We start from the raw sequence: 22,622 nt of genomic DNA, 5'->3' as shown, positions 1-22,622 counted from the left end.
ACAGGGCATCATCTGGGGACAGCCGCATCCAATGGGTCTCGGAAACCCGGGATGCACGGAGGATAACAGTCTGTACGGCGCAGCGCCTGGTGGTCCTTCAATGGTACGGGGGCATGGCCGGTACAACCTGGAGGCATCGTGCTGCCGGACAAACCCTTCCGGCAGTGAAACGTGCCCGGAAAGAGCTTCCTCGTCGCCCTGCGCACGGGAGGCGACGGCGCCGCAGCCGGGGGCGTTCGCCGGGGTGACAGCCGCCTCCCCAACACCCCGACACCCCGGCGGCCTTCTGCACCTCCCGTCCGTCCTGAAGGCCCGGCGGGAGCCTCCAGCACGGGCGCGAGCTCCGGTTTGGCCACCTCGGGAAGCCCCGGGAGAGGCGAGGAGCAGCGTGGCGCCGGGGGGGGCGGACGGGGCGGCCCCGAGGGGACGGGGGCGGCCGGGAGGAGCCGGGGCCGGGCCGGGGCGGGCGGACCAAGCCCCTCCCCGGGGCGCGCCGCGGCTTAAGGAGGGCGGCGGAGGGGCTGCGCGGGCAGAGCTCCGCGACCGCGTCCGTCCGGCTCCGCTCGGCTCGGCGGTAAGTGGGGCTGCGCTCAGCCCAGCGCCGTGCTCGCCGGGGGCCGCTGCCCCCCCCCCGGGCATGGGGAAGGGGGGAGGAAGGCCGCACCGGGGCTCCCCCGACGGCCGCGGCCCCGGGCAGCCCCCCGGACCAGGGCGACCGCCCGCCGCGCAGCGCCGAGCCCCGGCCGCAGCCCGACGGGGCGGACGCGGCGGCCGCTCTGCTCTGCTCCGCTCCGTGGCGGCGGGCGGCTCGCGGGGCTCCGCTGCCCCCCGGCTTCTGCCTCGCTCCGCTCGCGGAGCCCGAACCTCCGCCGGCGCCGGGCTCGGCTCCCGCTGCCCCGCGGAGGGGCTTGGGGCGGCTCTCGTGTCTCCTCCGCGGCGGGTTAAATCCCGCTGAGGCTTCGTGCCGCTGCTCATCGCAAGCCTAAAACGAGCGATGGCATCTTCCTCGGGGGTATGATTTTTTTTTTTTTTGACTGCATAATTAAATTTTAGTGACATCTGCTGATGGTCCGGATCTAGCTGTGCTGCGTGAAACTCGGAGAATTACAGAACTGAATCATGCCTTAGTTGCTTAGGGTTTAGCCTCGGTGCGGGTGTTTTCCTTCTTCAGCTGTGGCTTTTCTCTCTCAGCTGTGTACGTTCCCAATTAGCTGGATTCACCAGCACATCAGTAAACGGCTCAATGAACTGTGAGTAGACAAATAAAAAGTGGTAAATTGATACTTGTCTTCGTTTGATACGGTGCAAACCTGACCTCAAGCCCCATCTGGGAAACTTTTTTCTCTTTTTTAACAGATACATTTGTATATTTGGAGCTCTCCAGTGCTTTAGCTGTTTGTATCAATTGCATCAGTTTTCGCTTTGGTTACAAAAGACATTTTAAGTTATGTTTAGAAACATGATAGATATCAGGTCTAAGATGCCTTTTAAAATACTACTCTGTAGGGTTGCTCACTGTTTGTTTGCTGGTGTTTTTAAGAGCAGCTGAAAGACTGAAATTTAGTCCTCAAAGGAGGAAAAAAAGTCTATAATCCAGGTCATTACCCCTTAGAAAGTGTGTGGCTTAGAGATTAAATAAGAAAGTTTAGCTAATGAGCAAATGCTGAGCTGAGGCATTTAGCAGTATCTCTTGGCTATCTATCTTTTAGAGAGGATAGCTAAGCTGGCCTAAGGGAGAGGAATCCTCGGGGCAGAAAGGGGGCTGCCGTGAGATGTAACATCTGTCAGCATGTTTTGCTACTGCCATCTCAAAAGGCAGAAATAAATTTGGACCTGAAGTTGCCGTGTTTGGACCCACCTGCGAGAAGGGTGGGTTGCGTTCAACCTGCAGTGCCAGAGCTCGCGGTGCTGCCGCATGGCTTCCCACCGGCTTCTCTTTCCTTCGGTGGGATTTGCAGGATATCATTGCTTTTATGTGCGACTTTTTTAGTTTATCCACCCAGCCTAGTTTGTCCCCTTTTCTGTTCATTCTTGGTAATGATCGTATCTGTCTAAAGATGGGGGGGGGGGGATCCAATATGCAAAAGAGGTCATACCAGCCTCGTAATCTCAAACATCTTGGGTTGGTTTTTTTTTTTAAGTCTGAGAAAGAACTGTTACATGATGTCTTGGTAGTATACAGATTTTTATCTGCATAGGTTTTCGTGAGCTAATTGAGACGGTAATCTCTCGCCCTGCGTTCGGAGGGTGCGCAGCGCTGCAGTGTGCTCTGCAGGTCGGGCCGCTAGGCATCGGCGCGGTGATAAGGGTAGCGGCAGTGAGAGTACGATCACCTGGGTCAGATTATCTGGGCAGATAAACCACGAGAGGGGATCAGGCAGCTCTGCTCAGACTATTGCATTCTCTCTGCCCCGAGCAATTTGTTAGAACCAGAAAAACATCACTGCAAGCTTATTCTTCGCCATATCTCTGGAATTTTAAAACATTATGGGAGTGATGCTTTTCTGGTGACCTGCGTGCCTGAAGTGCAGACCTCGGGCGACTGCGGACCCCGAGGGGGGCACCTCCTCCCCGCACCGCACCACCGCCGCGTTGCCGCAGGGGCGCCGCAAAGCAGGAGGGTCTGGCGGGGGAGGCTCTCGCGGGGGCATCGTGGTGCCCAGGGCATCGGGCCGCGGGTCTCCTGCTGCTCTGCGCGTTCGGTCCCGGCCGTCCTGCAAGCGCAGGAACGGGCTGCCGCGAGGCCGTGCTTGCGGCAGCAGGGGAAGAAGAAACCGTGGCAAACTCGTTGCCTTCCCCTGCTGCAAAACATTGCTGGTTAATGGGTTATTTGCAGTGAGCATCTCTAGGCATAAACTTCATTTATGCCAGAGTTCACCAAGCCAAGGTGAGCTGTAAACGGTGACATATAGTGTGCTGATGTGAGACTCGGCAGAGCCGAGCAGAGCTGCGTTGCATCTTCGTTGCCTCCTTTGCCCGGAGATCTTTGTGCCGCCACACAGGCTCTCACTTGCACACACATACCTGCCCATAAATAGTCAAAGGGGGAAAAAAACATCATCTACTGTGGCAGATTTTGCTTCCCGTCACATCTGTGCTCGTTGACATCTGTTGAGCTTTAATGTGTTTTGTACATTGCGGATACTCAAAGGGTTATTTTAAGACTGCAGATTCTCAGAGAGCTGAGACTTGCCTGAAACCTGGCAGCCTTGAGCATCCCGCTTTGGCTCTGAATTCCCGGTGTGTCGTGGAGACAGAGTGACTTGGGAGGTGGTCGTACCCCAACGGTGCCCAGCTGCTGTCACTGATGAAAACACGTGCCCTCAACATCAGTTTTGAACACGTCCGTAATGTGTGTGTTCTCATAACCAATCTTGTCCCCGCTGTTACCTTCATCCTTGTTGTTTCAAGTCACGTTATTTCGCTGCTTGTATTGGGTGCTTCTGATGATCAGGGTTTTACAGAATCTCACTTGCAATCTGAGCTCATTTATCTGAACCATGAGATACTGAAAATGAATGAGAAAAACATGTAAGGGTATGTTTTGCTCTTGCTTTACTTTGGGAAAATCCCAATTAGGAGTCTGCTATCTCCCTGCGTGCAAATGGATACTTAAATGAAATGGTAAATCTTCAAGAAAGAACAGCTGAGCAGACCTGAAAGCCGAATTCTGGCCCTAGGGACCGACTGCTTTGGAAAACCGCACTCTTGGGATGTCACTCAAAGCAGCATGCAGACGCAAACCCTTCGCTCGGGAGCTGCCTAGGTGTTCCGGGTGTCTCCGAACCCAGAGGGTCGTCCTGTCTGCAGGGAGGCCTGAGCCCCGCTGCGGCTTCCCGCTGTGTCCGGGGAGCGTCGCGGCTCCTGGCGGCACCTCCGCAAAGGCAGGGAGCGAGATCGGAGCCCAGGCATTTCCTGCGCATTGTAGCTATCCTTTGCATTCTTCAGATACCACATATGATATCTTTTCCAAGGCTAATAACAAAAAGTTTTTATGAGCACAGCAAGTTAAAAAATGTTGCTAGCTGTGAATGGAGGAGAGCAAGGCAGAAAAATTGGGGCAGCTGATGCACATCTGTTCATGCACTGAGCAGCCTCTGCCTTGGGATCGTCTTCCAAGCTCTGCAAAGGATCTCTAACTCTCTGTTTCGTTGTTTGTTTGTTTTTCTGGAAAAAGGCTTCTTTGACTACTTTTTTTACTGTTTCAAGACCCATCCTGTGGACTTTTCCCTACAGGGATCTGTCCTTGCCCAGGCAGGCTTGGAGATGGGAGCCAGCATTTGCCGGACAATGTAGAGAGGGAGAACGGAACAGTTATTAGCAACTAGATTTGGTCTTTGGATTTTAAACTGCGTATTGCTACTGTCACCTCCCTTATTCCTCGCTCCCATCTCGATGAATAGCTGCTTTGGCTCCCCGGGAGTCAGACCTTGTGCGGTATCTCCCCTCAGTCCTATTGCTGATCGTGGGCTGGCGGTCGTGGCGGCGGGGATGTATTCCTTACTGCTCCGTGAGGTATGGAGATCTAAGAGGGCTTCAGAGCTTTAGGGCAGGGGCTTTTCAGAAGCTCCCAGCAGCGGTCTGAGCTCTGCCACAGGTAGCCTGTGGAGGAAACGTTGCTGAGACTTCAGAGGAGGAAGGATGCAGCCTCTGCTGAGGACTTCTGAAAATGCAGCTCCTCATCTCAGAGCTTAAGAACAGTAGCTATAGTTTTTCTGTGAATAATTATAATAACACATACCTAATACATTAGGTCTGTAGAGATCCACATCCCTTCCTTGCTGCTCTCCCCTGTAAAAGAGGGATTATAGGGTTTTTTCCTATTTAATAACTGTGTTTTATGTTCATGTGCTGCTTTATATCACTCACCTCACTTTTTCATCCTTAGGCCTGAAATTCATTGCCAAGCAAAATCGGTCATCGCCCAGGAAACATGACCGTCCTGTCTGATAACTTGTCGTGCCACCACGCCATCGATGACTTCCGCAACAGAGTGTACTCCACGTTGTACTCCATGATCTCCATTATGGGCTTTGTGGGAAACGGCGTCGTCCTGTATGTGCTCATAAAAACATACCGGCAGAAGACAGCCTTCCAGATATACATGCTTAACCTTGCCGTTTCTGACTTTCTGTGTGTTTGCACGCTGCCTCTTCGGGTTGTCTATTACGTCCACAAAGGAAACTGGTTCTTCAGTGACTTCTTATGCAGGATCAGTTCGTACGCGCTGTACGTCAACCTGTATTGCAGCATTTTTTTCATGACTGCGATGAGCTTCTTCCGTTGCATAGCCATCGTTTTTCCAGTCCAGAACATCAACCTGGTAACGGAGAAAAAGGCTAAATTGGTCTGCGCTGGCATCTGGATTTTCGTTACCCTGACGAGCGCTCCCTTTCTACGCAACGGAAGTTACGAACACGGCAACAAGACCAAGTGCTTCGAGCCTCCCGAAAATTCCCATAAGACAAATCTAATCGTGATCCTGGATTTTATTGCCCTGTTTGTGGGCTTCATTTTCCCCTTTGTCGTCATAACGATCTGCTACACCATGATCATACGGACCTTGCTGAAAAACTCCTTGAAGAAGAATCAGGCTACCCGCAAGAAAGCCGTCTGGATGATCATCATCGTGACAGCTACCTTCCTGGTGAGCTTCACCCCCTACCACATCCTGCGCACTGTCCATCTCCACGTGCTGAGGCTGAAGAACGCCAGCTGCGAGGACGCCATCTACTTGCAGAAGGCCGTGGTCGTCACGCTGCCCCTGGCCGCTTCCAACTGTTGCTTTGACCCCCTCCTCTATTTCTTCTCCGGGGGCAACTTTCGGAAGAGACTCACCACGTTTAGGAAGGCCTCTTCCTCCAGCATATCGCAAGCATTCAGGAAAAAGTTCTCCATAAAAGAGAAAGACGAGGAACCCTTTGGAGAAAGCCACAAGGAGAACGGGAATCTGTCCGTGGTCCCTTCGTAAGGGGGCCGGGTTTTCCTGCAGGATCTCAAGCGGGTGACAGAGATCGCAAAACTGTTTCGGTAACAATGAACAAAACCCGCAAGTCGTTGTCGCAATTGGATACGTAATAATTAGAGCGGACGGTCTCTGGTTTATCCCACTCGGAAACTGTACCGGCACGGCGGGGAGCTGCCCACCGTGCCGGGGCGCTCCCGGCCGGCCCTGGGCAGTCGGCACCAGGAAAGGACCGAGGGGATGATTCCCTCCCGCCTCCGCTCCCTCCTTGCGCGTCCGTCAGCAAGGAGCGTTTTCTAAGGTCTGAAACTGAGATGCCGGGAAGGATTTCATTCGCCTCGGGATGAGCTGGTGGATGCTCTCGCCGCCCCGCTACGAGCTAATGCAAGAGGGTAAAATACTGGCGCTGTTATAATGGGTGAAAATCTTGTCGCTGGTTGCAGCAGGACGCCGCGCTCGCCCGAGGAACCGGTTTCCTGAAAGGAGACAAGGCGTCGTGCTTTACTGGCGTCCGTTGCTTCTGGCGCGTCGCATCGGCTGAATTTCCAGAAAGGTTTTGTTTGTGGGAGCAGTTCTTTCGAATTGCGCTAACCGAACACACGGTTGAAGTTGGCTCCGGTGGGACTGGTCCTCTGGGTCAGGGCTGCAGGCCTAGGCTCCTCCATCCACTTCTTCCCAAGGTTGTACCTACAACTAGAGCTCTGGGAGCTCAGAGTCCAGTGTGGGATCCGGCCTCCTTCTTGAAGTATTGATTGACTAAGTTAAAAAGTCCGTAGAAGTGATTCTTTTTTTTTAAATAACCAAATACGGCTGATAGGTGGCCCCATGCGAGACTGTCCGTCCTTCTGACATCTTGCAGAGAAGATGCAGCCCCGGGCCCATGGGAGGATCTTTGGGAAAAACTGGGCACGAGGCGCCCGAGTGCCCAAAGTCTGTCATGAGCCAGGGCGACGCAAGACTGAAACTTCTTTTTTTTTTTGCATACAGTATGCTGAAAAGATGGTTTGGGCCGTGTTTCCTTTGTAAATAGAAACTCCCAAATCTTAGGCAGAAGGAAACATTCCTGGGCTTTTCAGGTGAGCCCACCAAAAAACGCAGCAGCGCTGCCTTCCTTGCGGCGGGTGCAGCAGAGTCTGTGCCGCGGGACGCGTGGTCCGTCAAGAGAGAAACGGAGATGTGTGTAGGATTAAGATTTCAGCTGGAAAACAGGGGTTAATAATGAAACGCAAGCATGTTTTGATGTTGTGGCTTTTATGAAGCTACTTGATGTTATCTTACGCAAAGAAAATTGTGACGCTGTAAGATAGGAGCGAGCAAAAGGGTTTGGGTCTGTGGCGGGGGGGCTCTGCTTGAGAGAAATGATCCTTACGCTTACGCAAGAGGGTAAATGTTTTCTGGGTCATCACAAGGCTTTTTAAAAAGTGCATTCAGCTGCAAAATAGTTTGGGGATGTGAATTTTTTAACAAGCGCTGAAGCCTCTTTAGAGGATTTTAGGGGTCCGTAAATGGTCCCATGGAGTCGGGTCCCCCCTAAACCCGCCTGCGGGCGCAGCACAGTGCAGTTCTGCAGGTACAGGCTGCGCGAGCATGGCAGGAGGCTGGAACTTCTTCTTAAGGGTTGCTGCCGAGGATTATAAAGGTGTCTCAAAGAAGAAGGGCATTGTGTAACTGTAAATATTTCAGAATATATAGAAATAATATGCACCTTCACAAACAAAATTTAAAAATTTGGGTATTGTACAGTAAAGCTATATATATATATATAAAAATATGTTACAAACCATTTTATTGTACCAAATGACTTTTTTAATGAGACAATGGGAATGGCAAGAGAAATGGCAGATTATTTTTGCAATGGGGAAAACTATTTATGAAACAGGACTGCAGAAAATTAAATGGACGTGTTGCAAGTCAAAGTTTAAGAATTGCTCTGTTTTCCGTGTCTTATTTTCTGCACGTACAGATTCTTCTTAGCTGCAGTACGTTCTTACCCACGCACAGCACTAGCGCGTACTAGTCACCTGAAAATCTTCTAAAATGATATAATAAAGCACGGGGCGCTGCCGGCGGGTGCCCAAGGCGTTTGGATGGTGCGGAGGGCACGCCGAAGCGGCGCGGGCGCGAGATGCCACCCGCCGGGAGGGCTGTCGTGCGCCGGGGCTTGAGCTGCAAGTGGTGGCACTTGTATGCATGGAAACAAAACGCCGGGAAGAGGGAAGGGAGGGAAGGAGGAATGCGGTGCAGATACAACAACACGCCTGCCGGAAATGCCAGAAAAGGGACAGAGCGGCCTGGAGCTTCATGCTTGGAACTGTACTTTTTTTTTTTTTTGGCGCACAAGCTGCGATTTGTGGTGCAATAGTGTCACCTAGCGCTTGGTCACTCGCAGAGTGTCGCCGCTGCCCGGCGAGGTTTCCGCTTCCCCACGGAGGCTGCAGGCAGCAGCTGGTCTGGGCTCCTCGCCCGTAGCGTCGTCTCTCCCATCTGCACCGGGTGCTGCCCACGCTGCAGCCCCCCCTCGGTTTATTTACTAACCTTTGGGTTTTCCCAGAGGTTATTTCTGATAAATGCTTTTGTTTTTACATATATATAAATATATATCTATATTTTTATATATATATATAAATAAAAGCATATAGATATTCTGATATAACCCATGTTATAGCCTGGGCCAACAGGCAGCACACGGGGCAGAAATGCCCCGAAATAGGGAGCAGGATCTCCACGGTCGTGTTCAGTGACCTAAAGGTTGGTCAGGGCTTGATGGGGCGCAGGGCGATAACGCAGGCATTGCCGCGAGCGGGTTCGGCGGCAAAGGGGACGCTGCTGTTGGGCCGCGCGATGCCGTAGCATCGCTGTTTTCTCCGGGCTGGATGAACCAGGGGAGCGGCGCGATGCGCCCGGCCGCCTGCCCTGCTCATGGGTTCTGCCCTGGCACCTCGCAGGGCTTTTTCTCACGCTGGTCTGGGCAACTTTTGGGTTGCTGTGCAGTTCCCATGCCTGCAGCGTGCCGGCAGGTAACATCTTCAGGCTTCGCTCTGCGACTGCAAGGGCTAGAAATACACTTTTTTTTCCCCCTAAAACAAGCTACGGGTCTGATTCTAACCCGTTTCCTTCAGGCATTTGGGTTAAAAAGCTGGGGAGGGGGCTGAAACAGCCGGGCTCTCAGCCGAAATGCCCCCGCGCTTCCCATGCAGGCAGCACGGCACAGCAGAGCCTGGACCCATCAGAGCAGCAAGCGTATTTCTCCGTGCGTTGAGACCTTCGCGAGCCCATCGAGGCCCCGCATTAGTCTGAAACTGCCAGAGTAACCAGCGGTGAAAACCACTGTGCTGGTGGAAGCCATGGCTCTAGACCGCTGATTTTAGCCAGCACAAGCCACCAAGAAAGTCTGCCTAGGGCCAGCGTGTGCATGTTATATTGCTTTTAAATTACGCACGGGGCTCAGGCAGTGCATAAGTGTATAAAGTGCATTGCAGAAACGGGGCACCCCGGCCTTTCCCAGCGGCGGAACAGGAGCGTCTTTGCACGCTGAGGAGCAGCACGGGAGAAGCCTGTGGCCGTGCGACGTTCGGGGTCGGCAGCCGGACCCACAGAAATAGCCGTTTCCCCCCAGATTGGTGCCGGCGTCTCCCCTCCAGCACCACCGCTTTCCCGGGGAGCAAAGCGCAGCAAAACTGCTCGATACGAGAGAGGAAAATCCGCATTTTGTGTTGCTCGAGGCAGTCGTCGTCTTCGGTCCAAGGGATTGCAACACAGCAGGTAACATGCAAAGTCCTTGACGAGAAGAGGTGACGCAGGGTTTCCCTTAACTAACACGAAATCCTGGTCTAGCAAGCGCCCGGGGCACGCTGCCTGCCCACACGGACAGCCTCTCCCCTTCGCGTCCCGGAGGCAGCGGTCGGGGCGAATTTCCATCCAGGCAAAGACGCCGACCGCAGACGAGATCTCTGTGTGCAAGAATAAAACAATCTTTCCGTCTCCAAGAGACCAGCACGAATCCCGGCCCGGGGCTCCCGCGCGCCTCTGGCTGCGATACCCACTGCAGCTCGGGGTTTTCCTGGGCATCCTCGCGGAAACGCCGACTACGGAGCAGCCCGTCCCGCGGAGGAGGTGGTGGGGGCGGCTTTGCACAGGGAATATGTTAAGTTCCGGCTGGGGAAGGGCTGGGGAACGGCGGATACGTTCTGGTTTGGCGCAGGCTGCGTGCCGCCACATCGGAGCGGTCGGAATTGCTAGTTACCGCTGGAAAATGAAGCCATCGGGGAATTTTCTCCCTGGATGTGTGTACGTGTCTTAACCCACTATTTGCCATGGCAGACGAAGTCATACGGCCAATACTCAGTGACATTTCTATCTTATTTACAAGCCTTCAGGGGTCTTTTTTTCCTCAGGCTGTAAAAATATTTCCTTTTTTTACATTTGCGATACGACAGCAAACTGGCATTGGGGCTTCTACACTCCATACCGGTTTTGCCTGATCCAGGGCCAAATTCCACCACCACAGGCGAGGAAATTCAGAAGTTACGCAGAGCATGTAACCACCCTTGCTCTATCTTTATGCAGTGGTTTTATATAAAATGCTGGCAGGGTCTGAGCTGCAAGTAACGCGCCAGTTTAATACGCAATAACCTTCAAGCAGTTGCAATAAAGAGAAATTTCCCGCTTGGAGAGCGACTCATGCCTGTGGGAATCCGGGTGCCGGGCGCGCAGAGCCGGCGGCAGCACCTGGGGCTGTGGCCGCGGGCCCCTTCCACCAAGGAATTCTCCTGCCGAATCCCAGTTTAGCCTTTTTCCCCGTTTCCACTGCGGTCTGACATCAGAAGAGGGACGACTTCCCCGCGGCAGGAGGGGGAACACTGGACTCTTTATCCTCCGCTCATGGCAGCAGAGGGTACGAGCTGATTGCAAGGAAAAAAAAAATAGTGGTTAAAAAATGAAGGAAAGTATATATTTTAAAATCCCGTCAATATAAGTAATAAAACGCTACTAGGAATGCGCGGGGAATTAAGCGATCGCAGCGGTTCCTTACGTGTGCCTCTAAAAACGCTAGCGCAGTCTGACAGCGAGGCGAGCGGCCGAGCCGCTCCGGCCGGCAGCCCCGGAGTGACGAATCCATGTCTTGGCGCGCAGCGCTGCGACTTCGGGGATTGAACTTCAGCTCTCCGAGACGATTCGTTTCAGCTCTGCGAGCGTCCACATGTACAAACAAATATTTCGAGCGTTTGCAGACTTGACTCGAGGCGGAAACGAGCCCGTTTCTTTCCCGTCATGCAGCTTCGCTTCGGGATGGAGCGCGGAGACCCCGGGGCAGGAAAAACCAGCCTCGGGGAGGTGGGCAAAGAAAAGAGCCACCGAGAAACGGTTGCCCGAGCCCCGGGGGACGGTGCTGCACGTCCCGGGGCGGTTTTATCCCGCAGCGTCCAGGAATCCGGGTTTGCACAAATATAAAGGCCTCGATCACAGCAGCTTTTGCAGCTCTGGCGAGGAGCGCCTGCCGGATCGTGTGCCCTCCGCTGCAGGAGCTGAACCCCCCCCCCCATTGGGTTATATATTCCGCTTTTCTGGTTTTCCCCTGTTTATTTCTGCTGGATATTTTTTTTTAGACAGCCACGTGCCACACTGCACCGTCGTCACGGTAAATACCGAATACACTTCGCTGTAGCGGAGGGGACGTCGCACTGGTAAAGTGACTCTTCTCTAGTTAGAGGGACGTTGTGAGAGTTAATCGATGATTGCAAGGGGAAAAAAAATGGAAATATAAGGAATTATCTATCCACTGAAGCTGAAAAACCTTGTGTGCAATATTCCTCCTGCATCAAGGCAAACAGAAAGGAGCAAAACATCATCGCTTTGGCCGCACCACGTACAAGGAGTCTCTTGATTTCCATGCGCCTATCGCTCTTGCTGTGTCTAACTGAAGCGTTCCTGGGATAGCGACTAGAAGAAAACTGTTCAAACCCCCCCCCCCCCCGGTCGAAAAACCTCAGCAGCAACAGTGATAACGAAAAGTTAAAGCTGAGAATCAGTCACGTACCCAGACAGAGGAGCCCGACAGCTCAAGGGTCAATCCCTGATTTGATTCAATTATGCAAAAGCGATGTAAATGTTTCAACCAGCGGTTTCCCTATAAAACCGAAGCCTTTACAGTTTGCGGCTCTTTAATCCAGAATACAAAGACGCTGTCAATGATGTGCCCCATCCCCACTGGGAGAGGGAGGGGATTTGGGGCCGTTTGACAACATAGCTAAGTTAGGGGGGGTTGTTTGTGTCTTTTTATTTCGTTATTAAACTCTGGGGGCTCTTTGGTTCCCGTGTGTAGCCGCGCTGCCGGGCCGCGCTGCCTTCACCACCCCGCTTCGCATCGACACAGTTTAGGCTCCTTGCGGAGGACGGCGTCTGTATTTAAATAACCATGGCTTTTATGCCCGTTCTTTGCTACAGAGTGCTATGTATAAATGCAAACCTACTTATCCAGGGACGCGGCGGCACGGCCGCTACGCTGCACGGGAGCACGGCACCGACGCCGGCCGGGGTTTTCCTCCCGCCGCTCCTCTCCCGAAGCCGTGAAAGCTCAGCGCGCCTTTTCCCAACGGGCTCCCGCAGCGCGGCGGCGAGAGCGTTTTCGCCTCTCAGGAGGCTTTTAAAATCGATCTGCCGCCCGACCCTTAACGAAGCCGGGGGGACGCCGGCGCCTGCCGCCTCCGCCACGTCGCGGCCCCAGTGCGGTTTTGGTGGCAAGGCTGAAGCAACGGCCGAGAGGGGAAGCGGAAAGCGCGTTGCTTCACGTTTGCGAAACGGGAGCCCCGTATTTCTTGCACGTACGCCTCCCGCGCTTTCGTTTCGAGCCGCGTGGCTGAGGACGTGCAGGTCGGCCGGGACAGGGCTGGCGCTTGCGCTTACAGGTGGCCTTACCGGGGCGACGAGTCCTACTAGTTTATTCACAGTACAAATATTTGTTTTTTGGAGGCTTTTCTTAACCTCCGCTCGAGGCGCGCAGGATGAGCAGGAGCCAAGACGGTCATGTCGTGCTTTGCCCTGCGAGCACCGGGACGGCTCCGGCCGCCCGGGACGCTGCCCGGGAATCGGCTCTCGCGGCTCCTCCCTGCTGCGCTTGGCCACGTGCGATGCCACTCTGTCCGTCGTCACTATACGTGACACGAGGAACAAGCTGGGGCTGGACATGGGGTGCAAAGTCAAGCTTTTCCTCTTCAAGGCGCCAGGTTTGAAGTGGTCTCCTGTGGGTCCCGGCCGGGTTTGAGCCCCCTGTAGACGCATGACATGTGTTCACTGCAGCTTGGCCAACTTGGCCCTTGGTTGCAGAGGAGCCTGTGGATGAAGGACCCCAGATCGGCTCCTGGGTGCTCACCAGGCTCCCTCGCACAGCTCGAACGGGGCACGAGCCTCTGGCGCTGCGGGTGCTTATCTGGCCCCGCTAGCACAGCGAAAGAGCAACCCCGAACGAGCTGGGCCCCTCTACATCGTTGCACCCCCAGCGCCCAACGAAGACGCGGGCAGCACGGCCGTGGAGGGACCCCGTCCCGCGGGGGGTCGGCGCCTGGTCACTCCGCTCCCTTGCTTGCGCCCCGCTTGCTTTCCGCTGTTTTTCCTGTAGACGCTGAGACGACTCACGGCTGGAAGGTCGGCGACGAGCCCCGCGTTGACGCCGACGGAAGGAGCTCGGCTCGCGGCTGCTCGGGGCCCCGTCGGCAGCCTCCGGAACCGCTCGGACGGCCCTTTCCCGAGAGCGCCGAACCCGCGGGAAGCTAAGCACAGTAAGCGCTCCAGGGCTTGGCAGAGCAAAAAATAAGGGGTGCATTAAAAAAAAAAACCCAGAACTCTACCATGGCAGCAGGCTCCTTCACAAGGCGTTCGCAATAGCTGCCCCTAAGGCAGTTGGGATCTTTTTTCGTAGCAGGAGAAGATGGGGAAGGTGAGAAGAGGCCAATTTTTTTTTCCTTCTTTCTCGTGCACAAAAGGGTCCTTATTCATTTTAATAGCAGGTTCTCTCACGCAGCCATCAGCCCCGTCGGCCAGACGGTGGAGAAAGGAGCCTTATGCAGCTACCGCCGGCAGAGCGTTGCCACTTAGACCTTCTCAGCTGTTTCCTGAGGACGGGAAACTAGATCCATGGCCATCTCGAAATGGAGAGCATTAGCCCTGAACAAATAAGCAGATTGCAATAACAGATGCAATACGGAGGTTTCCTCAAGGAGCCAATATTTGTATTCTTCACAGCTGCATCTTTTTTTGTCTTTTTTTTTTTTTTTTTTTTTGCCTGAAGTGCTCCCAAACGCTTCGTGCCATGTGGCTGCTTCTTATTCGCATCAAAGACCTGATTCATTGCTGCTCTGCACTTTGACAGATTACGTACGCTCCTGCGAAGCAGACGGAAAAATGCTCGTCCGACCGTATCGCCAGCCTCTCCGCAGCGATACGAGTACCAACCCGGAGGGCCGGGATACGGCGCGTCGGGCCCCGAGGGTTTCGTGAGTGTCGAGGCTGGAAGCGGGACCCCCGGCACAGAGCAGAGAAAGAACAAAAAAAAAGGGAATGGAAACAATAACGAGGATTGGGGTTATTTTAGGAGAGAGCAAGTAAAAGAGGTTGTTTGGGGACAGTGAGGGAAATGCCAGATAGGAAAGAAACGGCGCTCTGAGGAAAGACAATGGAGAAAGGAGAAACAGGGTGAAGCAGTTGGAAGCCGATGTTAAAACGGGGCAGAACTGTCTCTGATCGCAGGCGAGCGGTTTTGCACAGAGCTGCTGCAGCTCTGCCCGTTTCCAACATGCGCTGCCCATGATGCGCAAATAAAAATCTCCTCTGCGCATGTAATTAAGCTGAAACTTCAGTGCTAACTTGATGCCACAAGAGAAACATGGTTTTCTGCTCCCTAAATGTGAAGCGAGGGGGTTTAGAAAACATGAAGTAACCAGGACAGCGAGTGCCCCCGGGTGACCCGAAGAGAGGTGGGAAACCTGCACCAAATATGCAAACGGGAAGCGAAAAAGCGAAGCAGCGGGAGGAGCGTCACGTGTCGCCTGGCACTCGATGATTTTCAGATTGCATCAATCCCTGGTCGCCGATGCTTCACCTGCAGCCTGTCCAGATACGGCATTTAGAGCAAGTTAAAAAAGAGACCGGTATTTCAGCAACAGAACTCTCAGCCTTTTGTCTGGTGGGAAAATCAGTTCCAAATGTTGAAATTTCAATACAGACTACAATTTCGTTACAGTCAGATTTATTCTGCTTGTTTGCTTTCCTTCTTGTCCTTCCCCTCCTCTCTGTTCCTCAGAAATTGGCTCTGGTGCTTCCCGCTGACTCTCCAAAGACCTTTTGCAGCTGAATTTCATGCAGCAGGAAATGAGCCTCTGCCCTGCCTGTCCCAGGGAGCAAACCTGCTCTTGCAAAATCCCAGATCTTCCGGATGAAAACACAGAACCTTTGGTGATTCAGCATCTTGCAAAGTTTATCTCTATGCAAAGCTGCAGGAAAGAAGGTTCATGGGGGCTTTTTAAAAGCATTTTTTCAGTCTGGTTTATAAAAATTCTGCGTGGTTCTGGGAAAACAGGGGAAAATTCATTCTGGCTTTCTCCCTTCCTCCTTTTCTTGCTGGTTGTAGAGCCGGACCAGCGTTCTCTAGCTGCAACACGTTTGAATTACGGTTGTCTCAAGCGTTTCTGAGGCTCGGGCTGCCCGGATTGCTCAGCGGGGCCGGCACGTCCGCTGCGGCGTCCTTGGCGCTGCTGCCGGCTCTGCCGAGGACCTGCCTGACCTCTTAGGCTGAGCGATGACCCCGGTACAGGTCCTCAGAGCTTAAGTCTTCCCACCCCCTCCGATGTCCGGTTGCATCTCCCGGTTGCTTCAGGGAAGCTGCTCGGTGGCGCCAGGCTGGAGCCGGCTGCTTCTCTCCTCCCGCGCGGAGGAGCAGGCTGCGAGCAAACTCCGCTTTTGTTCATTTTGGACGCTTTTGCTCCATAGCACAAGGTGAAGTGCCACCGTCGGTGTGCTTTTCTCAGCATGTGCTTGGGCCTGACTGTTTCCAAGTGTTTTGTTGCAGCACGGATGTTTTTTGCAGCCTGTTTGGATTGGGGTTGTTTTGGGGGTTTTTTTCGGTTTGGTTCTTGGCTTGGGGAAAAGTTACAAAATGACGGGTAAACAAAGCTAGCGTTTGGAACGAGACCGAATCTGGATATTTGATTCCTATCTGGGTCCTCGCTGACTAATTTGGGGAAGAACTGAGGAAAAAGGCCTTGCCGAAGGCGGCGGCAGCGGCGTGCATGGGAGACGGGCCGGGAGTCTCGCACGCGCCCCATCGCCCAGCGGAGCCTCGCAGCAGCCGCGAGTCCAGGCTGGGGGCTGCGAGCAGCAAACCAGCCCCGGGCAAGACCCGGCTTTGGAGGGGGCCTCGCAGCCGCCTTTCCTCCTCCCTTCAAAAGCTGCCGGGGTGCAGTTAGCTGGCAGCCGGCGTCCAGCTCCGGCGGAGCCGCGCTGCCCTGCGGCGCTCTTCCCGCCGTCCTCGGCGAGCGAGGCGGGAGGTCCGGCGGGCCCCGCTCCCCAAATTGCAGCAGCTCGCGAGAGAGCGGCCAGGGCAAGCTCGGCTCTCCCTCCCCGCGCGCCGACGGCTCGGCGATGGGGCTGCCGCGCAGCCGGGGCTGAATTCGCCGGGAGGCTTTTCCGCACGGACCCTGTTGCATTCCCGAGGATCGGGACAGATGAAGATGCGGGGTGTAGCGCCGAGCCAGGATGCAGAGTGTTTATACAAAGTCCACGCCGTATAATAAGTGAGAGAAAGCATCGTAAAACAGATGTTCCGTGCAAAGTGCAAATTACCCAGGCAGTGAACTTCATTCCTTTCCACATATAACAGCCATAAACGCATGGTAGGTTTGCTGTGGTCCGCGCAGGGTTTCTCGTTTTGCTTTGCGCCTTTGTCATTATTTTGTACCATTAGCATTGCTGATGCAATAACGACATTCGAGGGCTTCACGTGAGGTTTTTCTGGAACTTCTCCGCAAAAAGTTTCTGGTCTGGAGAGACGGGTTCACCGGGGAAGGCACCTCAGGGAGGGTCTCTGCCTCCTACTTGGAGAAGGAAGTAGCAAAAAGCAGTGTCCAACTTCATCATCTGCCAAACGTATCTACCAGTTCATTCCTGCCTGTCTGTATTGACGACAGTAACTGTCTTGTTTCTTTTTAAGATGTCTTTTTTCCTCTAATAACAGCCACTGGTTCCAGTTCTACCAGGAATACAAACCACTGTGCCCATCGAGAGGGCAGGAAGCATAGTAAGTATTACTGGACTCAAAAACAAATCTCCATGATTAATTTAATCTCGTCATTAAAAATAGCATTATTGGGTTATTGGGGCAAAACTATGGCGTGGAGTGCTGGAATGATTTAATGCCTCTGACGGTAACCACCTATTAGTTCAGACAGTGCTGGCAGATGTTAAGACACTTCTGCTGGTGATGACTTGCTCCTGGGGTTCATTAGTGAGCAAACAGCAAGTTCTCTGGAAGCGCTCGGACCGCACCGACGCCTGCAGAGCGGCAGGCCTGCTTCGCCTACCTGGGAAGGAAGCTCCTGCTCCCTCCGCCCGGCGGGTTTTCCCCCTCGTGCTTCTTTCAAAACACGCAGCACGTAGCGCTGCTTGGCTCTCGGCGCGCCGGATCCTCAGCTGGAGCAAACACTGCTAATTCCCTGAGGTGGATGGAGCCACGCCAGCACATACTGGCTGAAAACCTGCTCCGGTATATACCCTGTTTACTTTTGTGGATCTAAGCACATGCGCTTCCAACAAAGTGGTGTTTGATAAAAGTTTGTTTGCCAGGTTGCCTTGCCTCACTCCCTCCTTACAGTGTACACAACACTATCTTGTACTGCATAATACGGGAAAATGACGTGAATGTGTTCCAAGACCTCCTTCACAGGTCCTAACGAATCCCAAAGCAGGGTGACTTTGCTGGACAGTGGTTAAAATAACCATAATCATCGTTATTATTGCTACGCAAGTACAGAAAAAAAAATGTTTTTATTATGGGCTGGAACTAGAAATCCGCAGCAGCTGCTAATCACCATGGTAAGTGGGCTCTTGGTTTGGAGGGGGGGGTTGTGCATCCAGCTACTTGCCATGTCCAGCTGTAAGCAGCAGTTCCTTTTATTTTTCCAAGCCTCCCAGCAGCCTCCCAACAGCCCCCCCCCCTCCTTCCTCGTGTTCAGAATGGAACATGTGTTCGGTGATATTGCTCTTATCTCTCATTTCTCCACTTTCTTGTTGAAGGCTTTTCTTTTCCATTTAGTAGTCTATTCCTTTCTTCCTCTCCTTTTTTGTTTATTAATTCACCTAGAACAGTAGAATTAGTAAAGAAAAAATAGAAATTAAAGTTCAAATTTTTTTAATGGAAGAACGGGCATATTTTTGGCACAGCTTCTTGCCTTTGTTTTATTAAGACTGACTCTCCTTAACTCTCCTTTTCCATTCCAGAGACACAGCCCTTCCTTTATAAGCCCAGATTTCTTCCTATTTATGCTCTCTTCCCTCCCTCCTGACTCATTTCCACTTCCCATTTTGGCAGCAGCTTTTTTTCTTTCCTTTTCCTTCCACCAAATGATCCCTGATCTTATATTCTGCTCTGATTCCTTCTTCCCAGGCACAGATCCGCCCCCCGACCCACTACCATTGCTGTGTGCCTGCCGTGGCTTTCTCGCTCTGAGAGTGCCTTGCGGATCAGGAACGGTCCCACGACACCTGGGATCGTGGCAGAGTGACACGGAGACTTCCAGCCCCATCCCCGACCACTGCAAAGTGGCGAGGGAAGCAGTCACCCTTGCGTGCAAAACCTGACATCGCCACTGTCCTTGCACTGTTCTTGTGGCTCTCCACTAATTTCGAAATACAGCTAAAGCGCCACAGACTTGCTCCATTCTGTTTTGCAGCTTCTGACCCGTCTAACTAGGGCCTTCTTTCCAGGCAATTTGGTCAAAACTACTCATGCCAAATATTTCTTCTGTACAGCTTTGCCATCTGGAACAACCCACCTATATGCCCTGAGCCTCCTTGACTAGCCATATAGTTTCCAGTTTCAGCTGAAGAGGATTTTCCTTTACTGTCATCCCATAGTAATTTGAATGTAGCATGCAGGCAGCAAACATTTGGTCATTTATTTTCTGCGGTGTGGGAATAGTTCTTGTACTTGAAGCAATTTCAGTGCTAAAGGAGCCCTGGAGCTTGTGGAATGTGGGCAGTTTTTAGATCTTTCATCCTAAGTCTCACCAGCAACTGGCTACGATTTTGTAAGCTTTTCCATGAGACATTGTATTTGCTAGAATTACCAGTGAATACCTTGCAATAATAACACACAATATATTTAGAATGGAAAATTAGGAAAAAAAATGATTTAATGAAAGGAAGGAGGGAAAGGAAAAGGGATTCTTCTGAGTGCTAAAATACTAATTATTACCTACAAAGGAATTCTTTTAATAATTGAAGCAGGGAGGCCCAATAGCCTTCAGAGCAAAGAATGCTCAGCATTCACCTCCAAAGACCTTCTTTATTCTGGATATCAGACACAGTATGCTTATGATGGGGAATCAGACCTCTGTATATCACACAACACCGCTAGTCATAACTTCGAAGGTTTAGCTGGCAATGAATAAATATTGAGCCTGTGAATTCAAAATAGTCCTTGAATTACTGCCTTCAGCAGCAACATTCATTTTAAGCAATATATTTCAAGTTTGCAAATCGCATCCTGATGGGTCTCTTTCAGAGGATCTCCCAAAAAATTAGGTAAAAATATTTCCCTTAAGAAATGCAGTCCCCAGGGCACTAGATATGCTTCACTGCAGATTAGTCAGAGCCTGTGGAGCTATGAGATTCCTGAGATGGAGAGCTGAAGATTCCAGGAATTCTCTCAAAGGTGAAATGATTAACCAACCTTTTGTTCCTAGACGACAATAACGTGGAAAGCGGGTCTGCATTCACTGAGTCCTGCACTGGACTTGTCTTCTACTTTTTCTGAAGTATTTATAAGCCTGAAATCTGAGATGGAGTTAGACTTTCATTTTGCAATTATTAGTGAAACACAGACCAAAGTATTAGTGATAAAAGTAAGATGTGACTTAAAAGAGTGGCAGCTTATTTCCTTTGAATCCTTTTCTGAAGATTTAAACCTATTCTATAAATAATTACTAATTTTTCAAACCATAGTAAAGCATGTGATTTGCTAATCCTCACTATTCAACAGGGCAAAAATAGGAGCTGCTGCTTATCTGTACCAGAATCAGGCCTGTTGTCACATGTATGCAGTAAAACTTTTGGAATAGGTAGAAAGAAGAGGAAAAGCCAGTGTGGAGACCATGAAAGAGGTTTTGCCAATTATCTCATCAAGAGGAAAAGTTTCCTGTCTTCTCCAGCTGGAACTGGCCATCGATCCAGCTACCAAATTTTGCCTTTTGGATCACAAAGAACATTGCAATCAGCTGCTCAGACAAAGCAGGTCTCGTACGTGTCCCAAAGCTAAAATTTATGCACTTAGTGGACTTCCAGGGCCAGAATTTGATGCTAAATTATTTTTTGTTAATTGTCTATGAGATAGAGAAGCTACTAAAGTGAATCAGTGGGAGGGTGGAGGAGATTCTGGATTGATTTTTGGATTTAGCATGTAAATTCTAGGTCCTGCTTTATATGCCTGTCTAGAGTTTATCTTAAAAGTTTTAAATCAGGATTTTATATCGTAACATAAAATAAACAGGGATGACAACAAAGCTCACAGAATGCAAAGATAATGAGCTCCTTGCAAGAATCATCTTTTAACATGCCAGCAGTGTTGTTCTGCACCAAATGTACATTTCAGGGGTGCTAAAACATAACAAAAAAATGCATTGGCTTATCTTCTCCCAAAAGCAAACGTAAAACACGATTCATTCAAAAACATTAGTGGAGTCTTCTAACAGCTAGTTGATCAAACACAATAAAAAAGAAAGAAAGGGGGACCGCTTCAGCAATATGCCAAATGCACACAAAGGCAAACTGAAGATGACCTGATCTGCTCTTTCACTGTTTGGTATCAATAGGCAGAGTACATATTCAACATTTTATGGGCCGATATGAGTTAAATTAATTGTAAAATTGCATTGTCTGTTTCTGTGACTTTTATTCAACAAGGTAAGTTGTTATCACCTAGAAATTCAGCAGACGATAACACCTCTGGCCTCCCTTAACACTGCTTGCTTATTTAAAAGGTTGATGAAAGCTTATGTTAGTACTGTTTAGTACAGGTTGTTTAATAAGTCAAATTAATCACTTCCACCAGTCTTCAGAGAGAAATTTTCTGACATAAAGGAACAATTTCTTTATTCATTATAAAATGTCCTTTATTCATTAAAAATATACCTAGGATCAACCAGAGGTAAGCGTATGGCTACATATTTTAAAAGGTTAGTTTCTTTATTATATAGTCTGTGTTTAAATGTTGAACTTAAGCTTTTTTTTTTTGTAAATTCGTGTGATGCAAAAGTTTCCTGGAGCTTGTATAGGAGCATAGCTGCCGAATTTATTTTGCATGCATATAGAAACTGACTTCCACGCTGTATGCAAACACTCCTCAAATCACAGCTCCACAAATGCGCCTTAAATTTGCCTAAACCATGCTAGAGTAATTATCAGGGCAAATTGTCCAGGGGAAATAAGCTAAGGAGTGCATGATTTATTGCTGCAGCAGTTGCCGGCGAGGCCGGGTCTGCTCGGAGGGGCTCCCCAGCTCTTCGCTCTGCTTTTTTCTGCCCTCACCCTTGACTCTTTGGGGGCTTCACCCGCTGCTCGTGGCTCTGCCGAGACGGAGGATTCGCAGGCTAGCGATCCGCTGGCGAGGGACGGGAGCGTACGCGGAGAAAGGAGCTGCGCGCCCGGACCTGGCTGCCGGTTGTAACAGGCGGATAAAGAAATCTGGCCTTTACTATTCACGTTGCTCTGCCCACTTAAAAAATTGGTGTAACACTCCTTATTTTTTCTCGGTGATCACTATTAGTACTTTTTAACGCAGTACTGCAGTTTCTGAGCGTTTTGCCTTTGCACGTGCTGTGACCCGTGCAGCCACCTAAGCAGGCAGGGAGAGGCGGTAAATGCATAAAACGTCATTCCCGCCCCGGTTTCGAGGCGACAAGGGGCACGGATGCGTGCGGATCCTGCGTCCGAAGCCGGGAATCGGGGCTGCGGCCGTGTTTCGCGTCGACGGCAGCCGAGCGGAGGGAACGCCGCCGCCTAAAACACCTCCGACCTCGGGCATCAAGCGACTGCGGGCTTTAAACCCTCTCTGAGGGTGGGCACCGCGCAGCCGGAAGCTTCCGGAAGCTTCTGCAGGGCGTCGAGGTGGTGGCGGCAGCTCGGGCCGGGCCGAGGATCCCCCAACGTGGGCGCCCCGCTCTTGGCGGAGAGGAGGGCGGCGTGACGGGGGGGGACCGCGCCGCTCGGCCTCGTCTGCGCGGCGCCTCAGCCGCCGCCACACGCGGGGCGTCGCGCGCGGCCGCCCGCCCCGGCCATCGCCCGCCAAGGCCAGGCATCTGCTTGGTGCCACCTCTGCCACACGTAACCCCTTCTCCCCTCCTTCGCCGCCACCATCCCGCCTCTCTTTTATGAAGTGCCCGCCCTGCCCTGC

General features: G+C 51.9%; 1 protein-coding gene across 2 annotated transcripts; it reads left to right on the top strand.

Annotated features, from left to right (window-relative positions):
• Nucleotides 1-519: 519 nt before the first annotated feature.
• Nucleotides 520-7,871, top strand: CYSLTR1 (cysteinyl leukotriene receptor 1). 2 transcript variants are annotated; one of them, XM_067303905.1, is made up of 2 exons: nt 520-574; nt 4,889-7,871. In XM_067303905.1, the coding sequence occupies exon 2, from the start codon at nt 4,934-4,936 to the stop codon at nt 5,969-5,971; it is 1,038 nt and encodes a 345-aa protein (XP_067160006.1). In that variant the 5' UTR covers nt 520-574; nt 4,889-4,933; the 3' UTR covers nt 5,972-7,871. The 2 variants fall into 2 exon arrangements, with proteins under 2 accessions (XP_067160006.1, XP_013806122.2); XM_013950668.2 differs by lacking the exon at nt 520-574 and adding an exon at nt 845-1,012.
• Nucleotides 7,872-22,622: the final 14,751 nt, after the last annotated feature.

Source organism: Apteryx mantelli, chromosome 13 (genome assembly GCF_036417845.1).
Source record: "Apteryx mantelli isolate bAptMan1 chromosome 13, bAptMan1.hap1, whole genome shotgun sequence".
NCBI classification, from domain to species: domain Eukaryota; kingdom Metazoa; phylum Chordata; class Aves; order Apterygiformes; family Apterygidae; genus Apteryx; species Apteryx mantelli.
Note: the sequence above shows the minus strand (reverse complement) of the source record. Positions and strands in the feature narration are given on the sequence as shown.